Consider the following 21,103-nt stretch of genomic DNA (forward strand, 5'->3'; position numbering starts at 1 on the left):
CCATCCTATGAAACTAGTATTAGCCTGCCACCAAAACCAGAACTACAGATCAATATCCCTGGTAAACTTAGATGCAAAATTCCTCAGTAGCTTGGCTATTGGTACATATCTATAATCCAAAATACTTGGGAAGCTGAAGTAGAAGGATTACAAATTTGAGGCCAGCCTGGGCAATTTAATCAGACTGTGTCTCAATGTTAAAAATTAAATGAAAAGGGCTACGTCACTCTATGATATAGTACTTGCTTTACATGCATGAATCCTTGCATTCGGTTATCAGTACTGAAAAACAAACCAACCTCAATAAAATACTTGGAAATCAAATTCAACAGCACATTAAGGAGCATATGCCATGATCAAATTGGTTTTACTCCAGGCAAGTAAAGATGGTTCAACTTACAAAAAATCAATAAATATAGCACATAAATAATATCAAGAATAAAAAACTTGTGAACACTGCAGTGGATACAGAATAAGCTTTGGGTGATATTCCACATCCCTTCATGATAAAAATTGTGATAAAATTAGTTACAGAAGGATCATACCTCAAAAAAAAAAGACTATATGTGACAAACCTATATCTAATACTGAAAGCCAGGGTGCCTACTCTTATCACTTATATTTATTAGAAATTTTAATACATATAAGAATTAAAGAACCAAATCATGTCATTTTCAGGATGGAGAGAACTAAGCAAAATAAGCCAGACCTGGGAAAACAAACAAATTTCACATATGTTTTCTCTCATATGTGAAAACTAAAACCATAAAAATTAAAAATGAGACCTGAAAGTAGAAGAGGGACTATTAGTAAACAGGAAGAAGACGGGGAGAAGGTGGGGGAGATGGGAAGACATGGGAGGGTAGAAGCGATAGTGAACATGACTGATGCATGATATATACATATATGGAAACTTCACAATGAAACCTGTTAATTTGTACAATTTATATATGTTAATTTCAGAAAAGTTCAGTGGAGAAAATGAAAAGTAAAACACAAATGCAACTTACTAATTAAAAAAGTGAGTAATATATAAATAATATAGAATTTAACTAAAAGCCCTCAGCTTTGAGGGTAAATAGTATGAGTACTCCACTGTATGATTTTACTGGGAATTTTTCATTTAACAATATATTTATTCAGCACATTTTCTGAGTTACCACTGGTAAATTGAAGTATTGTGCTTGCTTGTAGGGAAGATTAAGAATAATGAGAACTGACTCCTTACCTTAACTTCAGGATTTGAGCTTCAGAATATATCTGAGTTTGATTCTCCTTTCCCTTGTCTTCTTTTTCCCTTCCCTCTCTCTTTGCTCCCCTCGTCACACACATACAACTGGACTTTGCTGTGATATTGCTTACTGTTATCCAGATGTAGATATAGTATGAGTCATATCATGCTTACTAAAAGCAACATGGCATAGAGGATGCTTTCTAAACATTTTTGAACATTTTTCTCTTTCATATTAGCATCACTAAAATGGGATGTTGTATATTACAATCTTATACAATTCTAAACATAAAATTGACTGGGAAAGTGAGAAAATATTTCTTAAATGTGTATTAAGTGTCATATGCTATGTAATTAAAATATGTAATTAAAATATTCTTTCTTCCATAAATTTTCTTTGGGTTAGGTTATATCTTTGCAAAATGTTTGTAACAACCTGTAGACTATTTTTACTTTCTTTATTGAGCAATAATTGACAGATACCAATTATATACAGTTGGTGTGCAGGTATGCAGTATCATGTTTTTATATACATATACTTTGTGAAACAATCTTCAAAGGCAAGCTAATTAGCATATAAATCACTTCACACTACCAATTTCTTTTTCTTTCTTTTTTTAAAGTTTTGTGGTAAGAACACTTGTGATTCTGTCAGCATCACATTTCCTAGTTTTGATTGCAGAAGAGGAAAGGTTGGCAAGCCACAAATAGTAAGATGATCTTTAAGTTCCCAGTGAATCTCAGATTACAGAACAAACATTCATCTCTAAAAGTTAGTATGAATGAATTACATAAGTATATAACTCAATGAGCATATAGCCTACGTGGATTCTGGACAGGTTTCTCCAAATATAGGGGTTCTTCTCTTACTTAATGTTATATATATGTACATAACATTATATAAATCATACATACATATATATATATATATACATAATACATATATATACATACACACACACACATATATATATAAACATTAAGTAAGAATTTTAAAAAGTGTCTCTTTGATGTTTGTGTGTTGCATATTTTTTTATTGCCCTCCTCTTAGTGGACAATACTCTCTTTGGGCAAGTCATGGGAAGTACATTTTCTACTAGGAAAGTAGAATGGTGTTATTGGTACTTGGCAAAACATGCACAGACCACCTGTACCAGAAACTAAACCTACGTTGCTCTTACTCTGTTTTTATATAGCCATATTTCACCCACTAAGATAGCTAGGGAATGAAGGACCTTTGAAGGAGACAATATTTTCCAGATAATTTAAGTAAGTTTCTCTATTCAAGAAACAAAGTTATAAATCAATAAGTTACTTTTTTAAGATTCCACATGTTAGTGAAATCAGGCAGTATTTTTCTGTCTGTGCCTGGCTTATTTCACTTGCATAATGTCCTCTAGGTTTATCCCTGTTGTTGAGAATTACATTATCTCCTTTTTACGCTGAATGATATTCCACTATATGTATATTGTTGCTGTTACTACAAGAAAACCTAAGAGTTAACTATATGAGGTAATGAGCATGTTGACATGATTGGCACCAGTATTCATTGCACAATGAATATATCTATTATATGTACACGTTTATATATTAAATCATGTTGCATTCCTTAAATACAGGTAATGATGAATGAATGAAATTTGTTTTTTGAAAGAATTATTTCAAAATGTTTGACATACTCTCATCTTAGTAGACAAACTGCCGTGAATATAGTTCCACTCTTTATTAGTTAGCCCTGCCCATGATTTTGATTTCCTGTGATTAGAACAGTTAATAAGAAAGAGGTCTTGACTAGCTGATGTCAGTTGTATAACCCAACACCCCCCCTAAAAAGGTCACTGTTCTGGTTAGTGCTTCCCTGTTGTTTAATGTCATGGCCTTGCTTGTTCCCTGCCATCACATCATGGTTTCAGTTGTCCCTTTGGCTTTCTGTCCTTCTCTTCCTGTTACTGTTCGTCATTTAGCCTTGTAGTTTTTTTCAGTCACCTTGCCTTTATTCTCCCCTTGTTTCTGTTATCTCCCCACCCACTACCTGCCTTGTCCTTGACAGCCACTTGGCTAGTCAACAGGGGCAATCTATTTCAGCCTAGCTCTCTTTGGCCAGTGATACTGTATTTGTGGTTTTCACCATTTTGGTAACTATTAAAGTCACGAGGCTTTGTTGACTTCTGAAATCTTACATAATTTGAGAAGTCAGGGCAAACATCTTATGGGTGGATAGTAACTATTACTGTATAAAAAGCAAGTTTTCTAGGCTAATGACTGTTATACTCCATATTCTTTAACCTATGATGCCGCTTCTAGTTATTATAAAATGTAGCTAAATTTGATAGTTGCAAACCTGCAAACCATTTCAGCTGCTATTCTATGGCCCAGTTAGTCTTGCGATTCAGTCACTATGGACCATTTTTTTTTTTTGGTACCAGCATATCTTGTTTTACTTAAGAGATAAATCCCTGAAAAATTGAAAGCACACAGTTACTATATCCATGTTGACTCACACTATAATTTCAAAGGGTGTTTCTTTTGACTTATGATTGATTTGTACTTGGCAGTGATTCAGAGCATTTCAAGTTTATTTGCCTTCTCCAACCTCTGTTAAATAGTTAATTATCTGCAAAACAAAGCATAGATGCATGAGAGGAATTACTTAGTAAAAAAATTAACTTCTGTATTTAGAAAATCGTCAACACTGAGGGTTGAGATGAAGATTTTTTTTCCCAGATGATAAATAAGTTCTTAATATGTGAGGCAATCCTATTTCCTTCTAACAACATACAATCATACAGAAGAGACAAAGTTAATCAGAGGGAAAAGAAGATTGGGGAAAACAAACAAAAGGCATTCTATTGTGAAAAGTGTGGTATGCACAAGGGAGGTTAGGTTGGTAAATCATTAGTAGATTGTGGTATCTTTTCTTAATTGAAAGGAAGATGTTCTTAACTGGATAAAGAAATCTTGAAAAGGGGGATGATTAGTAATGAGAGAGAAAATCAAGGTCAAATTCCTATGTTTTGGGGTATGAGCCCTTTTTTCTCAAAGGAATGGCTGTATAAATATGATTATAATTGGGAATGTATATTGAGCAAACTTGTAGGAATGTAATTACTGGACTCAGCCTCAATTAATGTCAGAATACAGTTTACACATAGTAACTTTATAGATTTTTTTTAATTGACAATGACCAATGTTGGCTTTTAGGTATCACATTATTAGTACCTTGTTAATATTAAGAACAACCCAGCATTTTCAGATCATCACTAGTCATCTGGGATAATATCATAATTACCTGGATGATCTTACCAGGACCAGTTTTAAATGCTATATGTATATGCATCTGTAGATTTGACAGCAGACCCCAGGGCCTCAAGTACATGAGTCCTCACTCCTCTGCTGCCAGAGCATTTCTGCTGATGGGCTACCATTGAAGACCTTCCCAGGAGTCTTCCTTTCCAGAGGGAACTGCCTGCTGCTTCTTACATCATATCCCTCCTAGAGGCAGTCTTGTCTTTATTTTCTTTTACTATAACTTAATTCCATAGACTGGATAATTTGTAAAGAATAAAAATTTACTCAGCTCATGGTTTTGGAGGCTGGATACTTGAAGGGGCTGCATCTGGTGAGGGCTTTCTTGCTGACATGAACTCTCTCTAGAGTCCTGATGTCATACAGGGCATCATGTAGTAAGAGTGGTGCATGGAAGAGAGCCTCACCTGATTTTATACTAAATCCAGACACAAGATACACCTGTTAGTGCATTCATCTTTTAATCAATGAACAGATTATTTCACCCATAAAGTCTCTGGCCTCAGGACCCAATCACCTCTTAAAGATCTCACAGGGTCTCACTTATTAATATTTCACAATGGGGATTAAGTTGCAACTTGAGTTTCAGTAGTTCAGCCCAGTAGAATCCCAACAGCTCCCTTGCCTCCATTTGGCACAACTCTGATGGGCCTTTACAATTCCTCTTTTGTGATTGGCTTTGGAGTTCATCTTTCTGTTTGTCCAATACCCCTTCCTTTACTTGCTTACAGGTGTTGTTCTCAGAGCACTCTCTAGTAAAACTCAGGGAGGCAAATCTCAGCAGTTATTTTCTGTGAAAACTGGACACATGATAATACGGAGTTCAGAGTGAAATTACAGGTAATTGTTAGCATAATTTTAGAGTTCATTGGGATTTTTGAAGGTTAGTACGTAGTGTATTTTCCTTTACTTTCCAAATCATGAACCAATTGAGAAATAAATATCGGAGTCAGAAGGTAGAAATGAAAATATTTACTTTATTATTATTGACACAATCAGAATTGGCAGTTGAGACATGAATATTAAACAAATTTAACTTCCTGGTCCTTTCTTGTATTGAATATGTTTTCTCCAAGCTGTAGACATTTTCTATAGAAACAGCCTACCCCAAATGTCATGGCTATCCAGATGATAATATCCTTGGCATGCAGCACTTAAGAGAACCCAGAAGGGGCGGAGCTGAGAATGCTCATTTCTTCTCCTAAAGTCATCAATAAAATAGAAATATGCAAATATTCTTCTCCAATTGAATTGTTATAATTCACATGATTTAAGAGTCCAGATTACAAAAAAATTCTGAAAAAATGTAAAGCTGTTATTATAAATACTAGGTAATACTGTAATAAGAGCTAGTTAAAATGTATATGAACTACTGAGGCTTCTCATTTTCAAACTGGTTTCTTAAATATGAATGAGGCTTATTCATTTCACTTTAGTCTGTGTGCACTGTCCTTCAGTATGATTGCTATCACTTTGTACTTCCTCTATCCAAGGATATTTTAAAAGTATATTGCTACCGATTTCATTCTTTTGTACTTCTGATAAATTTCAAATCATGTTAGAAGGATAAGTTCTGTCTTGTTCACCACTGTATTCTTAGTGTCTGTACCTGATCTACATAAATCAATTTTTAAGTGAATTAAAATATGAATGAATCTCTAATGATATGATCAACCTCCTGAAAAAACTTAAAATTATATTTTAGGTTGCAAAGTTTGGGTTTCTTTGAATTTTGAAATCTTTAGAATTCATTGACCAAATATTAATTAAAATAATTTATGCTAATGTGCCATGTTGATGAAGGGTTTAAAACAAAATTCATTCTCTTAAGCTTCAGAATTTAATCTTTAGTTGAATTTCTTGTTCTTTTTCTGGGAAGCAGAAAAAGGTTCCTAGGTAATATACTTAAAGTGAATAAAACTTCCAATTGGAAAATTTTGTCTGAACAGAAAAACTATGCATACATCCAGTGAAATGAGAGCTCCCCGAGTGTGATTAGCTTTGTAACTGGCACATCCACTGTGGGATTCTGGAAGCCATGAGATTAAGATGAACTCTAGTGGGAAATGAGAATCATAAGCCTCATACATACCTCTCATATATACCTCTCACTGTATGAGCATTTCCTCTTCTTTATCTCCTGCAAGACTCCCACTAGAAATGAACAAGGGCTACTTTTCTGCTGGCCAGCTGATATTCCTGCCCTTATTCTTCAGAGTAGATAGATGCCAATAGAGGTTTGATGGTAGCTTTGAAAATTTGAAAATTTAGTTAACTGGGGCAGCAGTGCCTTTAAGTTTTTGATTGATTAGAATTTCAAAAGATAGATTGGGACACTCAAAAGATCAATGAAAAACAATTGTCCAGGATTCACTACAAGATTTCTTTTAAAAAATGCTTTAGTAAGATATAATTTATATGCCATAAATTTATTCAAAGTAAAGTAGGTTTTAGCATATTCACAGATATGTGAACTATCAGCACAAATCATTTTTGAACATTGTCACCTCAAAAAAAAAAAACAAAAAACACTTCATATCCTTTTGCTACTATCTTCACCCTCCCATTATCTGACTCTCCCCCATCCTTCTGACATCCACTTATCTAGTTTCTATCTCTATAGATTAACCTATATTGAACATTTTTTGGGGTGGGTGGATGAGTACTGAGGATTGAACTCAGGGGCACTCGACCACTGAGCTACATCCCTAGCCCTATTGTATTTTATTTAGTGAACAGGGTCTCACCAAGTTGCTTAGCATCTCGCCTTTGCTGAGGCTGGCTTTGAACTCAAGATCCTCCTGTCTCAAGCTCCCATACTGCTGGGATTACAGGCGTATGCCACCACCCCTGGCTATATATATTGAACATTTTATAAGAAAGGAATAATATATATGTGGTCTTTTATGATTGTTTTCTTTTACTTGCATAATGTTTTCTAGGTTTATTCATGTTGTAGCACATTTCAGTTTTACATTTATTTTTGTGTCAAATGACATTCCATTGTATGGATATAACCATAATTCATTGATTCATCATATAATAGATATTTAGGTTGTTTCTACCTTTGAACTACTAGGAATATGCTGTTATGAATATGTGTATACAACTTTTTGCATGTACTTGTATTTCATATTTTTCTTGACTATATCACCGGTAGTAGAAATACTGAATTATATGGTTGCTCCTTTTTTGACTGGGGAACTGTCAGACTATTTTCCAAAGTGACTACAACATTGGTAAAGAGTTGGGAGAACTTAAATGGCTTAGGGAATATATTATAGAAGCAAGTGACAGACAAACTGATAAAACAGAGTGTAGCTAAAGTGTAAGGCCTGAATCAGTCAGAGATGACCTAACTCAATCTCAAAAGGAAAGGAGGGTGTCCCTGTGATGTTTGTGTTAAGGGGAATCTTAGTAGATAGAACTCATATATGTATCTCAGATTTCTGAAGGGCTCTTATAAGGAACAGATTTAACAGCAACAGACATACAAGGATTCTGCTCATAGCAGGTGCTACTTATATCAAGCTTTATTAATCAGAATGAAGTAATAGTAGAAATTCAACCCTACACCTACACCATTTACATTAAATGCCTAGAAAACTAAATTACATTAGTGACCATGAATCCAAAGAATTACTAGTTCAAGGATTTCCCCCCCAAAGTCTTATTGGGTATAATTAAAATACAAATTTTCATTTAATATATAAAAATGATATTTTGACATATGCATACACCCATGATATCATCATCACAATTATGAAAATAAACATATCTATTACCTCTACATGTTCTCTGTGTCCCCTTGTTGTGTGTGTGCACATGTGTGCATGTGGTAAGAACACTTAATGTGAACCTAGAAGGTGTGCTAAGTGGAATAAGTAAGGAACAAAAGAACAAATGTTGTCTAATTCCACTTATGTGAGGTATCTAAAATAGATACCTTAGGTGAGATATCTAAATAAAACCTTACAGAAGCAGAATAAAATAGTGTTACTAATGGAAAGGAGGGAGAAGAAATGGAAAGATGGTGTTCAATAGGGATGAAATTAAAGTTAACAAGACGAATAAGTCCTAGGGATCTGCTGGTCAACATAGTGCATGTAATTAACAATATAGCATTGTTGAAAACAACTTAGGGCTATTTTCAATAATGGTATAGTAATATACACATTGGAAGACTTTTGATATAAAACAGTGAATTAAAGTTTTAGAGCTCAATTTATCAGAGCATGTTTAGAAATACTGACTTCCTCCTAATCCAAATAGAGGTTAGTAGAATATCAAATTTGGAGGAGACTGTAAAGGTCATTAGTCTAACCAAATGTCTGAACTTTACTCAATCATATTGATGCTGGATATTTGAGGATCCTTTATAATTTGCAGGTGCTACCTATTTCGGCGCTTGATATTTTTCCATGGAGTTTGGGAAGTTTTACAGGAGTTTTGTTTGCTATATTTTATGTTCATTGGTCTTTATGGAGTAAAAATTGTCCGATTGTGATGCATGAGCAATACTATATTTAAAAACCAAATATGGCAAATTTTTGATTGCTATTTGTTAGTTTTCCCATCTATGTTGAAAAATCTGTTATTCAAATCATTGCATACAAAATCATTTGTTCCTCATGTAGCTCAAATATGAGTAATTGCTGAGAACAGCTAACTCATCTGGATGAATTATACATGTAATATTAGTTGAAAACAACAGTAAGTACTTTGGTAAGATAATTAATATAGTGCATAATTACAAGGCATCAAAACTGCAAATAAAAGCAAGATTGCAGGTGTGAATTTCCTGTGTGGCTTGTTTTTTTTGCTATACTGACTAGCTTTTAAGATTGTTAAGTAGAAATTTTTATTATTATAATCAAATTTAAAAGGCACAATTATTTATCTCTAAATCATGCTATTTTCCTTGATACGAGGTAATTAAAATTTTTGACAATACATTACTTTTCAAGCAATTACATATTGTTATCTTGTCTTATTTTAAAATGTTTTAACTGGATTGTATGTGTTTTATTTCATTATTTTCAGATATTATTTTATGATTGTACTAAATTGTAACTATGATTATACTTAATAGTTCAGATTAGTTATATTTGGCATCATTTATTGAATAATAAATTACATTTGTAGTAAAATGTATACCTCCAGATCCTTGCTCATTTTCATTATCTCTTTTTGTGTCAAGGATGCATAATAATATGTAAATCATTGATTAATAAAACCTGATAAAAATCAGACCTTTACAGGAAAGGTAAATCTAAGGATCTTAAGTTCTGCTTCAACATAATTATGTTGCTGGAATAAGCAATAAACTTCAGCCACATGAATTTTACACTTCCAGGATATGATTCCTGTCTAGCTTGCCATAAGTGCAATAAGTAGTTATTTCTATACCATTGATTTGTTGTACTATTCATGCAAATACCATATCTGTTTTTAGAAATATGATGAGCAGAACTAGATTTAAAAACATGATTCTGCTATGAGTCCCCCCATCACAATTTTCTTTCACCATATAAATATTTAGTTTTCTCTTGTTTCTTTATGAATTTATATAGAAAAATTTCCTCAACTTCTGTCTTTCTTTTTCAGCTTTCTGATTTATGGAAATCCTCTCTTTTTGCTTTTCAACTTTTTACTTCTCTTCTTGGACCAAAGTTAACTTTTTCTTTTTTTTTTCCTTCTGTTCCTAATAGTAGATGAAACCTTTTATGGATATCTCTCTTTTTAAGCTTCAAAGAATATTCAGAGTTGATTATGGGAAATCTATTTTTAGAGAATAAATTTATGCTAAGATTATCTGTAGAATTTTTTTTAAGATAAATAAATCTTGAATACTGTTTTGGTGAGTTTTAGTTTTTTAAAAAGTTTATTTTACTAAAAAACTAAAACATAATTCTTCATTACATGTGTGTAGTTGATTAACACAACACTGATTCCTAAACATCTTTTCATTCTGGAAACATCTTTTCTTTCCCCACCTGATTAACAAGATTTAGAAGAAAATTAGGGTTCAGGGAAGGTCACTCAAATCCTTTGGTACTTTGTTCCTGGAACCCCAATAAAACAGGTTGGCAATACTAGTTAAAACACTAGCATACACCCTCAGGACTTCCATCTCTGTGATGTAGATACTGTAGGACTTTCCTTCTAACAGATTATAACAACCTAAATTTTAAAAGAAAACATGTATCAAGATTTAGTCTCCTTTATTAATCCATTGTTTTGAATGGGGTGAGGTGTCTGCAATTTCTTATCTGCACTCATCTTTGTTAGATATCTCAACTTCATGGAAGCCATTAAAACAATCAGAACTTGTATTAAGAGTAGACTTTTCCATTTTCATCTTTTTAAAACTGTCTCCATATGTTGCTAAGGTTTTGGTTTAATTGTAAGAAAACTTGTTCCAGATTATTTCAAAATAGCGAATTGCTAGAAAGGAAAAACTTAAGAACCAATAAGGACTCCAGAGTTTCGTAGGTATCATCCCCCTATTCCCCACTTGCATGTGAAGTAATGCCCATCAAAGAAACCAGAACAAACTGTGGTTGGGAAAATATTCCCAACAAAAAGGAAGATTTTCTCAAAAGTCATGTTTTATTTTTTGTTGTTGTTGTTTAAGAATTATGTGTACATAATTTTTAAAAATTTAAGTCAAGAATGGATAAAAAAATGTGGCATATATACACAATGGAGTATTACTCAGCAATAAAAGAGAATAAAATTATGGCATTTGCAGGTAAATGGATGGCATTGGAGAAGATAATGCTAAGTGAAGTTAGCCAATCCCCAAAAAAACAAATGCTGAATGTTTTCTCTGATATAAGATGACTGACTCATATTGGGGTGGCGGGGGGAGCATGGGAGGAATAGATGAACTCTAGATAGGGCAGAGGGGTGGGAGGGGAGGGGAGGGGACAGAGGGTTAGCAAGGATGGTGGAATGTGATGGACATCATTATCCAAAGTACATGTATGAAGACATGAATTGGTGTGAACATATTTTATAAATAACCAGAGATATGAAAAATTGTGCTGTATATGTGTAACAAGAATTGTAATGCATCCTGCTGACATTTATTTAAAAAAAACAAAAAAATTTAAATCAAGTTAATTTTTTAAAGTCAAGTTTTAAATTTTAAATTTATTTTCACCTATACATAACATATTAAAGTTGTACTTATTTTTTTAAGTTTTACTTATTAATAGGTAAATTTAATATGTAACTTGATCTTCTTCAAATGATTTCATCTATTAAAGTCCCAACCATATTCAACAGTCACTGCCACCAATAGGTTTATAATGTTTTTCAAGTTCTTCTGTGACAATTTGTTTCTCTCTCTCTCTCTCTCTCTCTGTGTGTGTGTATGGGTTTATCTTTATAGTTATTTGCCAAGAAAAGTCAAATGATATAACAGTTCTGCAGACTCTAGAATCTTCAGTTTTTAATGCAAGACTGTGTTTGCAATAAATCTTTCCTAAAATTTTACAACTAGAAAGTAGGTGAAAGTTAGCAATATAAAAGGAGAGAATTCCCACTTTTCTTCAAACTTGCAAAGTAACATAGGTGTAAACTTTGTGTGAACTTCTTTGAGCTGAAACTTCTGGATCACATAAGAAGGTATGGCTATGTCAACAGGATCATTAATATTTATTGCTGAATAGCTAGCAATTTGGATGATGATGGTAGTTACAGTTCTGAAACACTGACACTACCATAAAGTACATCATTTTTCTAACCAAACTGAAACTTTTGCTCTTGGACCTTAACTTTTACAAGGTGCCATCCATTCCAAAATGCTATACTCTTTACTTTGATTAATGATACATTGTCAGAGTGATGAATTCTTCTAGAGTGTAATTTGAAAGATAATATCATTCTAGGGAAAAAAAAGTTCAGGTAAGAATTTTAGAACAGTTACCAGATGAAATCCTACCATCACACAGTGTAGTGAAGGATGTGGGGAAATCTGGAAATACTTGCAGTAAATCATATTCTTTGGCTCTAGTTTAAGTTTCTATCCTACAGTGAAATACATGATTTACTATATGCCCTGAAACCTGTTTTGGTTTGATTTTAAAAACACTTTTTTTTAATATGTAGAGCAGTTGCACAGTTAATTTTATATACTTTCAGTCTCCTCCTATTGCTGCCTAGTAGTATTGCTATATTTAAATTTTCACATTTAGAAGATGAGAAGAAAAATGTCTTTGAGTTGAGTTTTAAAATTCAAAAGCATTTTGTTAATATATGGCATTGTGTTATACTTAATATAGTCTTTTGTCTATTTTAAATATTGCAATAATATCTTTACATTCTTGTTCATTGGTTACTTATTAATTAAAATGATAGTTATATTATTGAGTGAAAGGTATTGTGTTTTGTGTTGTAAATTTGTATGTGTCCTTTTAAATAGAGACAAAAACTTTTGGGACCGTGTCCCCAATGGCTGACAGTAATTCTCTATAGGAATTACCTTTTATAAATTGGGAGCAACATCTATTTCCTACATTTTAATATGGGGGACTATAATTTATTTTTTTCATATCTGGTCAAATATAAAAATGGACAGGTGAAAATAAATTAAAAAGAAGAACCCAAACTGTCTAATTTTTGCATAGGCTATCACATACAGAATAACAGTTTTATGAAGTTTTATTTTTTAAAGTACTGAACAATGTTTATATCTGTTAGACAAAAAATGTAACATGTCTGGTTTCAGGAAACCAAAGGTAAACTACATTTTTCTGTGTCATGAAGGTTAATGAGAATGTTAAAGAAAAAGTTAGGTTAGAAGAAGATTTATTCTAATTCAAGCCCCAAGATTCTGCAGCCATTTGACATTGACCTAGGTCTTCTGAACTTCCCAGTCCTTGTGTATTTAATAGGGATCATAAATGTCAGCCCCCTCTCCTTGTATGAATATTTTAAAATTAAGAGTAAAAAGTATGCATACAGAGTCTTCGAAGGAGAAAATTACATTTAAATGTATATGATGTTCTAGGAAAGAATATTCCCATTTACTGGATTTTATTTTTTTTAGTTATTTGCTAAATTATAAGACTTTCAAATATTCAGATATAAAATTAAATTTTACCAATTACCCATATGTTTATCTTCTTTTCAGCAAGAGAACTGACTTAAAAGCTTTTGCTATTTCTGGGTTTTTTAACATGTTACCTAAAAATTATTAGAGTATTGAGAGCAGGATTCACTTTAAGACAGGACCAATCTTTTGGTTTGTGCTATTTAAAAATATATATTTGATAATTTTATCTTAGTAATTTTATGTAACATCAATACTATTGCTTTTTGTTTTATAAATAAAATGAAAATTAGACATCTTAAATATTTTTGAAATCGACAGATCTTTATTTAAGGAGATTTAAAATTAGGCTTATATGGATTACTGTATTTTAAAAATATTGGTTAATATGTAGATATTTCTGGAAGCCTGGAGCATTAGCACTGGATTGAAATTCTGTTAAAAATGAGAACTATATAGATCTATATATTTTTTTGATAATCACTGGAACATTTTTGAGCAAATACCACATTACTGAGACCAGTATATGTGAATAGGTCAAATTTGTCAGATTTTCATAGGTAATTCATTAATTCAGTGTGAAATAACACCAGTTAATTTGATGTTCACCAAATTTATTCCAGAATTAGATGGCATGAATCCTAATAGAGTTACAGAAGGTTATAACTGGATAGTTTCAGTATAATTGTAGCTATTTAAATTGGTAACTAGATGGAAATTTTAAGAGTATCTCTATGGGAGAGTACAAAATAATTATTTCTGATCCCTGATGAATTTTTCCCCTGCCTTGCAGACATTTGCTAAGAAGTAAGATGTATTTCTTGTCTTCCTAATGCCAGGTTCTCTTAGAGTCTTGCAACAGCCTCAATCTTCCCTTGGGAATTTAGTTTGAGATCAGAAGGGGTCTGGAGGTCTACAGAGTCCTCGAGCAAACTAGCATAATTGCTGAGAGGAGACCTTTCAGAGAAAAAGACCTTCCCAAGAATTTCCTTTTCCTGGTCAGCCTCTCTGGAAGCATGCCCCCAATTTTTTTTTTAATTTCTTTTCTCAATTATTTGTTTTTAATTCTATAGCTCTTCTCCCTCTGTCCACACCATACTTTTTACTATTTTGTGATACCCATATAAAGTTTTAAAAAACATTGCTTTTTTTTTTTTTTTTTTTACTATTTTGTGATACCCATATAAAGTTTAAAAAACATATGAACTTATATGGTGTGACATACCAAAAGATGATGGAAAGGCACATCATGAGGGTTGGTACAGAGCTGTTCAGGGATTTACAGCTATAATGAGGGTGGAAACCTAGAACTGGGGAGGAGGAACATTCAGGGAAGGGTTCCTAGACCTGTGGGAGTAACCTGATATGATTCCAGAAGGAGAAGTAGGAATCTTCCAGGCAGATGAGGATGAAGGAGAGAAAGCTTTCCTGTAAGTGAACCTCATGAGCAGAGGCACGAAATGAGGAACAATTTGGAGTTAACTAGAAAACTGCAGATAGAGGCACTTCCTGATGTGCACTTTTGAATAGTGTATAATTTCTAAAGATATTTTATCACCAAGGAAGACTCATTACTGCTTATTCAGGCTCCTACTAGATAAGATATATTTAGTTCTCTAGCTGCGATACACACAAAATAACACACCTTATCTATTTGGGATTGGCATAGTGGAAAGGCTATGAGTCATTAGAATTATACACACCTGGGGTCATTTCCCAGCTCTGCCACCCACTCACCATGTGACCAAGGGTTGGTTATTAAAACTCTCTGAGCTCTAGTTTCTTTGTCCCTAAAATAGATAAAAATAGTTATGGTTTAGAGTTGCCTCAAGGATTAAATAATATAGTTTTAAAAATGCTTAGAATAGGATGAGTCCACATCCGCGCCCTCAGTATATGGCAGCTGTCACTATTATAATGATTGCTAAAAATGTCAGTTTGTCTTTTAAAATATTAATTAAAACTTACTGCGTATTATGAATCATAATGCAGAAATTTTGATTTAGTGTTAAAAAGTTACTTATGCTGACATATTAGTCTCTTTAAGTCATATTTTGTTCCTTTTTAAATAGGCAAAATCTCAGATATTATCCAGTGTATTGGATGTTGCTCATCGATTTATAAAGGAAGTTAATCCAGATGAACCCAAAGTGGGAAATAATTCTATAAAAGACACGAGTAAAAGTCATCAGAAATCCAAGTCTCTAGTCCTGCAGGGGAGCAACTCTGAGGTAAGCCAAAGAAAAGATAATGGGACATTTTTGTCCCACATAACCATGGAGACTGCCACTCATATATTAACTAGAGTTGTGGAGTTTTGGAGATTATATCACATTGTTATTTAATATGGTTTTACTTTTAATTAATTAAATGTATCTTGACTATAAAACATTCTCAAGGAGATTTCTTGGATTCATTTTGGAAATTGATCCAAATATTTCTACCATATTAGGAATTGAATGTGTATTTGAAGAAAACAAAAACCACAATGCAGTATAACAATTTTATATAAGTTAGGATTTCAGAGAGGCTAACAACATAAAACCTTGCCAAGCACTTTAGGTGTCAGGCAATTTTAGTTATTGAAAACTAGATTTATGCCAATTCTCACAGTTACTCAGAAAGACTATGGATCCTATGATATACTAGGCAAGTTTTTATCAACTCCTGTCTACATTTTTATAATAGATTTTATTGACTCTTTAGCAAGAAACACACTTCAAATTTTGATCTGTGCTATATAAGACTCCTTCTTTTAAATGTCACTCACTTCTTTCCTATAGTGCAGAAACTGTAACTTGGCCAGTCACACAGTTTGTGATTTGGTAACCAGGTCTGTGTTGAACTTAAGTCTGTGAAATTTCAAATGCATGTTCATAGAATATAAGAGGAAATGCACTCTGTGCTGGTAGGACCATTTCTATCAGGGGAATTATTCTTGAATTTTCCGAGAAAATTGGGGTGTTTCCATAGATTTTGCTTTCTGATAGAACTGCCAAGGATATTTGTTAGAGAATCACTGAATGAGTTACAACCTAATAATAATATTGTATTGTAGACTAGATACTGCCCTAAATACCTTATATATATCATATATTTTTGCCTTTTTGTAATTATTCCCTTTTTCAAATAGAAAGATAGTGGAAAAGAAGAAGTTTTATAACTTGCCTCAGGTATCACTGATAAGGGGAACTCAGGTTTCAGCTCAGAGCTTCTGACTCCAAATTACCTGTTTTCAATCACTCCATAGAGGCTATAGTTTAAAGAGTTTCTCCTTTGTTCTTGCCATTTTATTTATTTTTTCCTATCAAGAACAATAGTGACAGTTAAGTCAGCAGCTAACATTTTTTGATCACTTTGTGTTAGGCATGTTACTTAATGCTTTACCTGCCTTATCTTATGTAATCATCAGAATCACCATATCTCTTCTGTGATAATATTACCTCTGTTCATCAGAGGATAAATTTTAGAGACAGGTTAAGTAACTAGGTCTATAAGAAAGCTGGGGAGTGGACTCCTTTGTGTTCACAATCATTATGGTAAATGTTGCTTCATGTCTCCATAGGTAATTATATATGCCCTACAGACTCACTGCCTCTTGTCTTAGCTTGCAAACCATCAATTCAGTGTTTTCCCGAACCCCCCCCCCCATTCGTGTATAATAAAATCAACTGGAAAAACATTAAAGAAATACACATGGCTGAGTTCAGCATTTTGTGGGTAGAGTCCTATGTGTTGTCTTAGTAGCTCCTCAGTTATCTGGTGAGCATGATTCATTGGAAGCTGCTGCTAAAGACATTCAGGTGTGCACCTGTGTACAACACTTACACTGAAAGGTAACCCTCTCTGAGGCTTAACATTTCTTTTTGCTGAAGAGCAGTGTTCTCAAATTGTAGTAAGCATCAGGAGCATTGCATGAGTTTGTCTAAAAAAAATGTGCATTTTTTGATCTGCTGCCCCAGTTTTTATTAACTTATTACTTATGGGTTAGGGATCAGTAATCTTATTTTTAATTAGCACTCCTAAGCAATTCTAATGGCTGGAAGAATCAAACTATTGCCAAAGTCTGCTGTTTCATAGCTTTCTAAATGGATTCAAGTCAATGGTGTATATTTGGAAAGGGATGACCTCATGAAATAACATTTTAGAGGCTGAAATCTGAGTTCAAGATACTGTTGCTTGTTTTCTTTTAGATTTTAAATATTGGGCAATTTACTTAGCTTATTTTGATCCTTTGTTTTCTCTTCTGAAATGTGGTAATGTTAAAATATATTACAGAAATACCTTGCTGTAATGAATGTATAGCATTGGATATCCATTTGTTCCTTCAAATTTCTTAGCCTTTTAGAATTGGGCAGGGTCTCAGTGGAAGTGATGTAGGACAGTTCTAAGCTGAAGCATTGAAGAGTCAATGTAAAAAGCTCCTGCTATGTGGAAGACAGGTATTCCAGTGACATAGCTCAGAGATGCAATTAATTTATTGATTCATTGTCTTACATCTCTGATATCTTACATATCTTATTCATTGCTTGGGAGGGAGCTGCTCTGGAGAGTCACAAGAATCACTACATACTCAAACCATTTCATATCAAGCCACTGGGTCTTCAGGGCCTCTTTATTAGAGCAGCAGATTAATAGATTGTTTATTGGGTACCTATAAGCACCTTCCCACAGATTCCTGAAACTCAGTATCTCCAATCTAAACTCATACCCTTTATTGGCAAATCTATAGATGTTACTAATTGATAGTACCATATCTAGATTTCTAAGGTAAAAAAGAAATGATATTCAGCAGTCCTTTCTCTTTTTCCTTATATATCCAATCAGTTACTATTGTAGTCTATTCAGGATGCTATAAAAATATCGCAGGCTGAATGACTTATGCAACAAATTTTTTTTTTTACAGTTCTGGTAGTCCTGGTAAGGACTTTCTTCCTGGCTTGCAGATGTCTGCCCTCTAAAAACTATTTGTTGTCATTACAGATACTGAAATTAGCTTTTTCTAAAAGAACAAAAGTTTTACAAACGTGTTTTTATTCATTTAACAGTATAGCCTTTGTATGCATATAAATATTTCTATTGCTTTCTTATTTTATATAGTATCCATAAAATGCTTTATTTATTGGATGTGAAATGACATTCTAAATCCATCTTCCACTGATCAACATTTATTGTGTTTCATTTTTTTCCTAGTATAACCTAAAATATAAAATACAATTTTGAAAATTTTTTTTGCTTTTATGCATATATCAATATGATAAAGTCCTTATATTCCTTGGTAAAGAGGTTTCTGCAGTTATAATGTTCATTGATATGACCACATGGCTGTAACATTTTAAGTGGTTTCCCTGCATCCAAACTTAGTATTCCCCAGTTCTCTTTCCTATACTACTGTGTGGAGCTTTTCTATGGTTTTACATGTGTAACACATTTAAGTCCAAGTTTGTACTGTAGGAAGGATTTTCATGATCTGCTCCTGCTCATGTTTCTACCCTTGACATTTTTTCTCATCCTCCATTTTTGTCATATCAACACAAACTACTTCCAGTTCTATGCCACAATGCTGTTTGAATCCATTTCTTTGCATATATACCTTTCCCTCTTTCTGAAATACTGCCCTTGAGTCTTTGATAATGTAATTCTTATTTTATTTTTGGAAACCCAGTTCAGACGTCACTGCCTCTAATTTATTCTTTACCCTTGCACCTATTTCTATTGTGGACTTATTAACTTGTGTTTTTGTGGTATAGTGTCTAATGTCTGATGTATTCTCAGATGATTTTTGCTTATATTTAAAAGTTCTTGTGAACATCTTTAATAATATACTTTCAGTTGTACTCCAATAGTTTGCGTGCTTGTTTTTCAATTAAGGGTTGAACATAGAGATTTCCACTTTTGTGTCTAAAAAATGAACAATGGAGATTTAACAATTTGATTAGCGTGGGCAATCCATATTTGGTAATTCAGCTGTTTTGTGGATTTTATTTTGCTTAAATTTCCTAATTTGGCTTTTTTTTCAGCTCACTAGATAACTGTGAAATTCTACTTTCATTTCTTCTGTGTTCAGAGTAGATCTGTGTTTTATACTGAATTAATCTCCCTATCATCATTAAGCTGAGAAGCACACAGTGTTTCATATACAGTGATGAACTTATTTATTCATTTCATTAACTTTTAATGAGCACCTATTTATTTCCAGGTACCATACCCTTGACACAGAGGAAAAGACAAAATCCTCAGTCTGATTATATTGTAATGAAGAGAGATAAGCACTAAATATGTAGAATGAATTCACACACAGATAAGTTGTGAGGAGAAAATTAAAACAGTTAAGCATTATGAAGTGAGGGGGGAAGATAGTCATTATTTGGGAATCATCAGGGAAGAACTCTCTGAGGGTGATATTTGAGCAAACTGAAAGGAAGTGAAGGGAAAGCCTGTGTGGAGATGTGGAGGAGTCTCATTCCTTCTTTCCCAGTACTGCAAGAAGAGGTTAGCTGGAGCAGTATGAAAGAAGAACACGAGGAGGTGAAATGCAAAGCAGGGAAGTCCAAGGTCATGTAGGGCCTTATGCACAGAAAGTCAACAGAAGGGTTTGAGCCCAGGAGTGATGTGATCGAATTTACACCCAAGCAAACAATTTGCAAACAAGCCTGCTCTTTTTGATGTGGGAAGGTTGCAGGGAGCAGGAGATTGGAGAAGTCTTACAAGGCAGTTGCAGATTGGGAGGGAGGGCAACGGCAAATGGGGCATAATAATGACAAGTCATAGAGTCTGCAGGTTTTTGTTTTAATAATTTCAGAAGAGAACTTTTATACTTGCTAATAGAGCTTAAAAATAGCAATAAGACTTATAAATAAGCATGACTTAAAACCATTTTGTCCCCAGTTAAAATGTCTTATTGAGTAATAATTAGTATTACCTGTCTTTTAAGATTAAGGAAATTTAATAAAGCAACCTTGGATTCATTTTTAATTGGTTTAGGTAGAAATTACAACAAAAAGAGCTGAGTGCACAAATCCGAGAGATAGGCTCTTGTGTGAAGGGTCATTCGATGAAGAAGCTTCTGCCCAGTCCTTTCAGGAAGTGTTAAGTCAATGGAGAACTGGAGATCCTGATGATAAGACAAAACAGAACTTAAATGCAGCAAAACCAGGTACGGTTATTATTATGACATGCATATTCAAAAATAAAGATGACTTCATCTCCATTCTTTGTGAATAAAAAAGCAATGTTTAAAATCTATAAACAAAGGAGTTTGCTATAATTCTTCAAGGGAATATGCATTGTATGATCATTGGTGAGTGCTTAGCTATTTATAGACTCTGAATTAGGCACTGGGGATGATTTGCATGTGTTTTCTGTGTAAACTCAGGCTGTCAAATGAATGGAGTATTGGATTCTTTCAGCTTTTTATCTCCTAGCAGGATATTGTTTTTAGGACAACTATTCCAGTTTTCAACTACAATTGCTACATGTAAAATGGAAGAATCTGTAAAATAGAG

At 33.3% G+C, this 21,103-nt stretch overlaps 1 protein-coding gene across 2 annotated transcripts in view; it reads left to right on the forward strand.

Moving 5' to 3' along the window:
- Positions 1 to 21,103, forward strand: part of Zbbx (zinc finger B-box domain containing) — a 123,803-nt gene that overhangs the window by 31,789 nt on the left and 70,911 nt on the right. For both annotated transcript variants that reach the window (XM_076868296.2, XM_076868297.2), the window contains exons 7-8: positions 15,671 to 15,829; positions 20,583 to 20,754. In XM_076868296.2, coding sequence (XP_076724411.2) covers positions 15,671 to 15,829; positions 20,583 to 20,754 — 331 coding nt within the window. The remainder of the gene's footprint in view (positions 1 to 15,670; positions 15,830 to 20,582; positions 20,755 to 21,103) is intronic.

The sequence above is a fragment of the Callospermophilus lateralis genome, chromosome 10 (genome assembly GCF_048772815.1).
Source record: "Callospermophilus lateralis isolate mCalLat2 chromosome 10, mCalLat2.hap1, whole genome shotgun sequence".
Lineage (NCBI taxonomy): Eukaryota > Metazoa > Chordata > Mammalia > Rodentia > Sciuridae > Callospermophilus > Callospermophilus lateralis.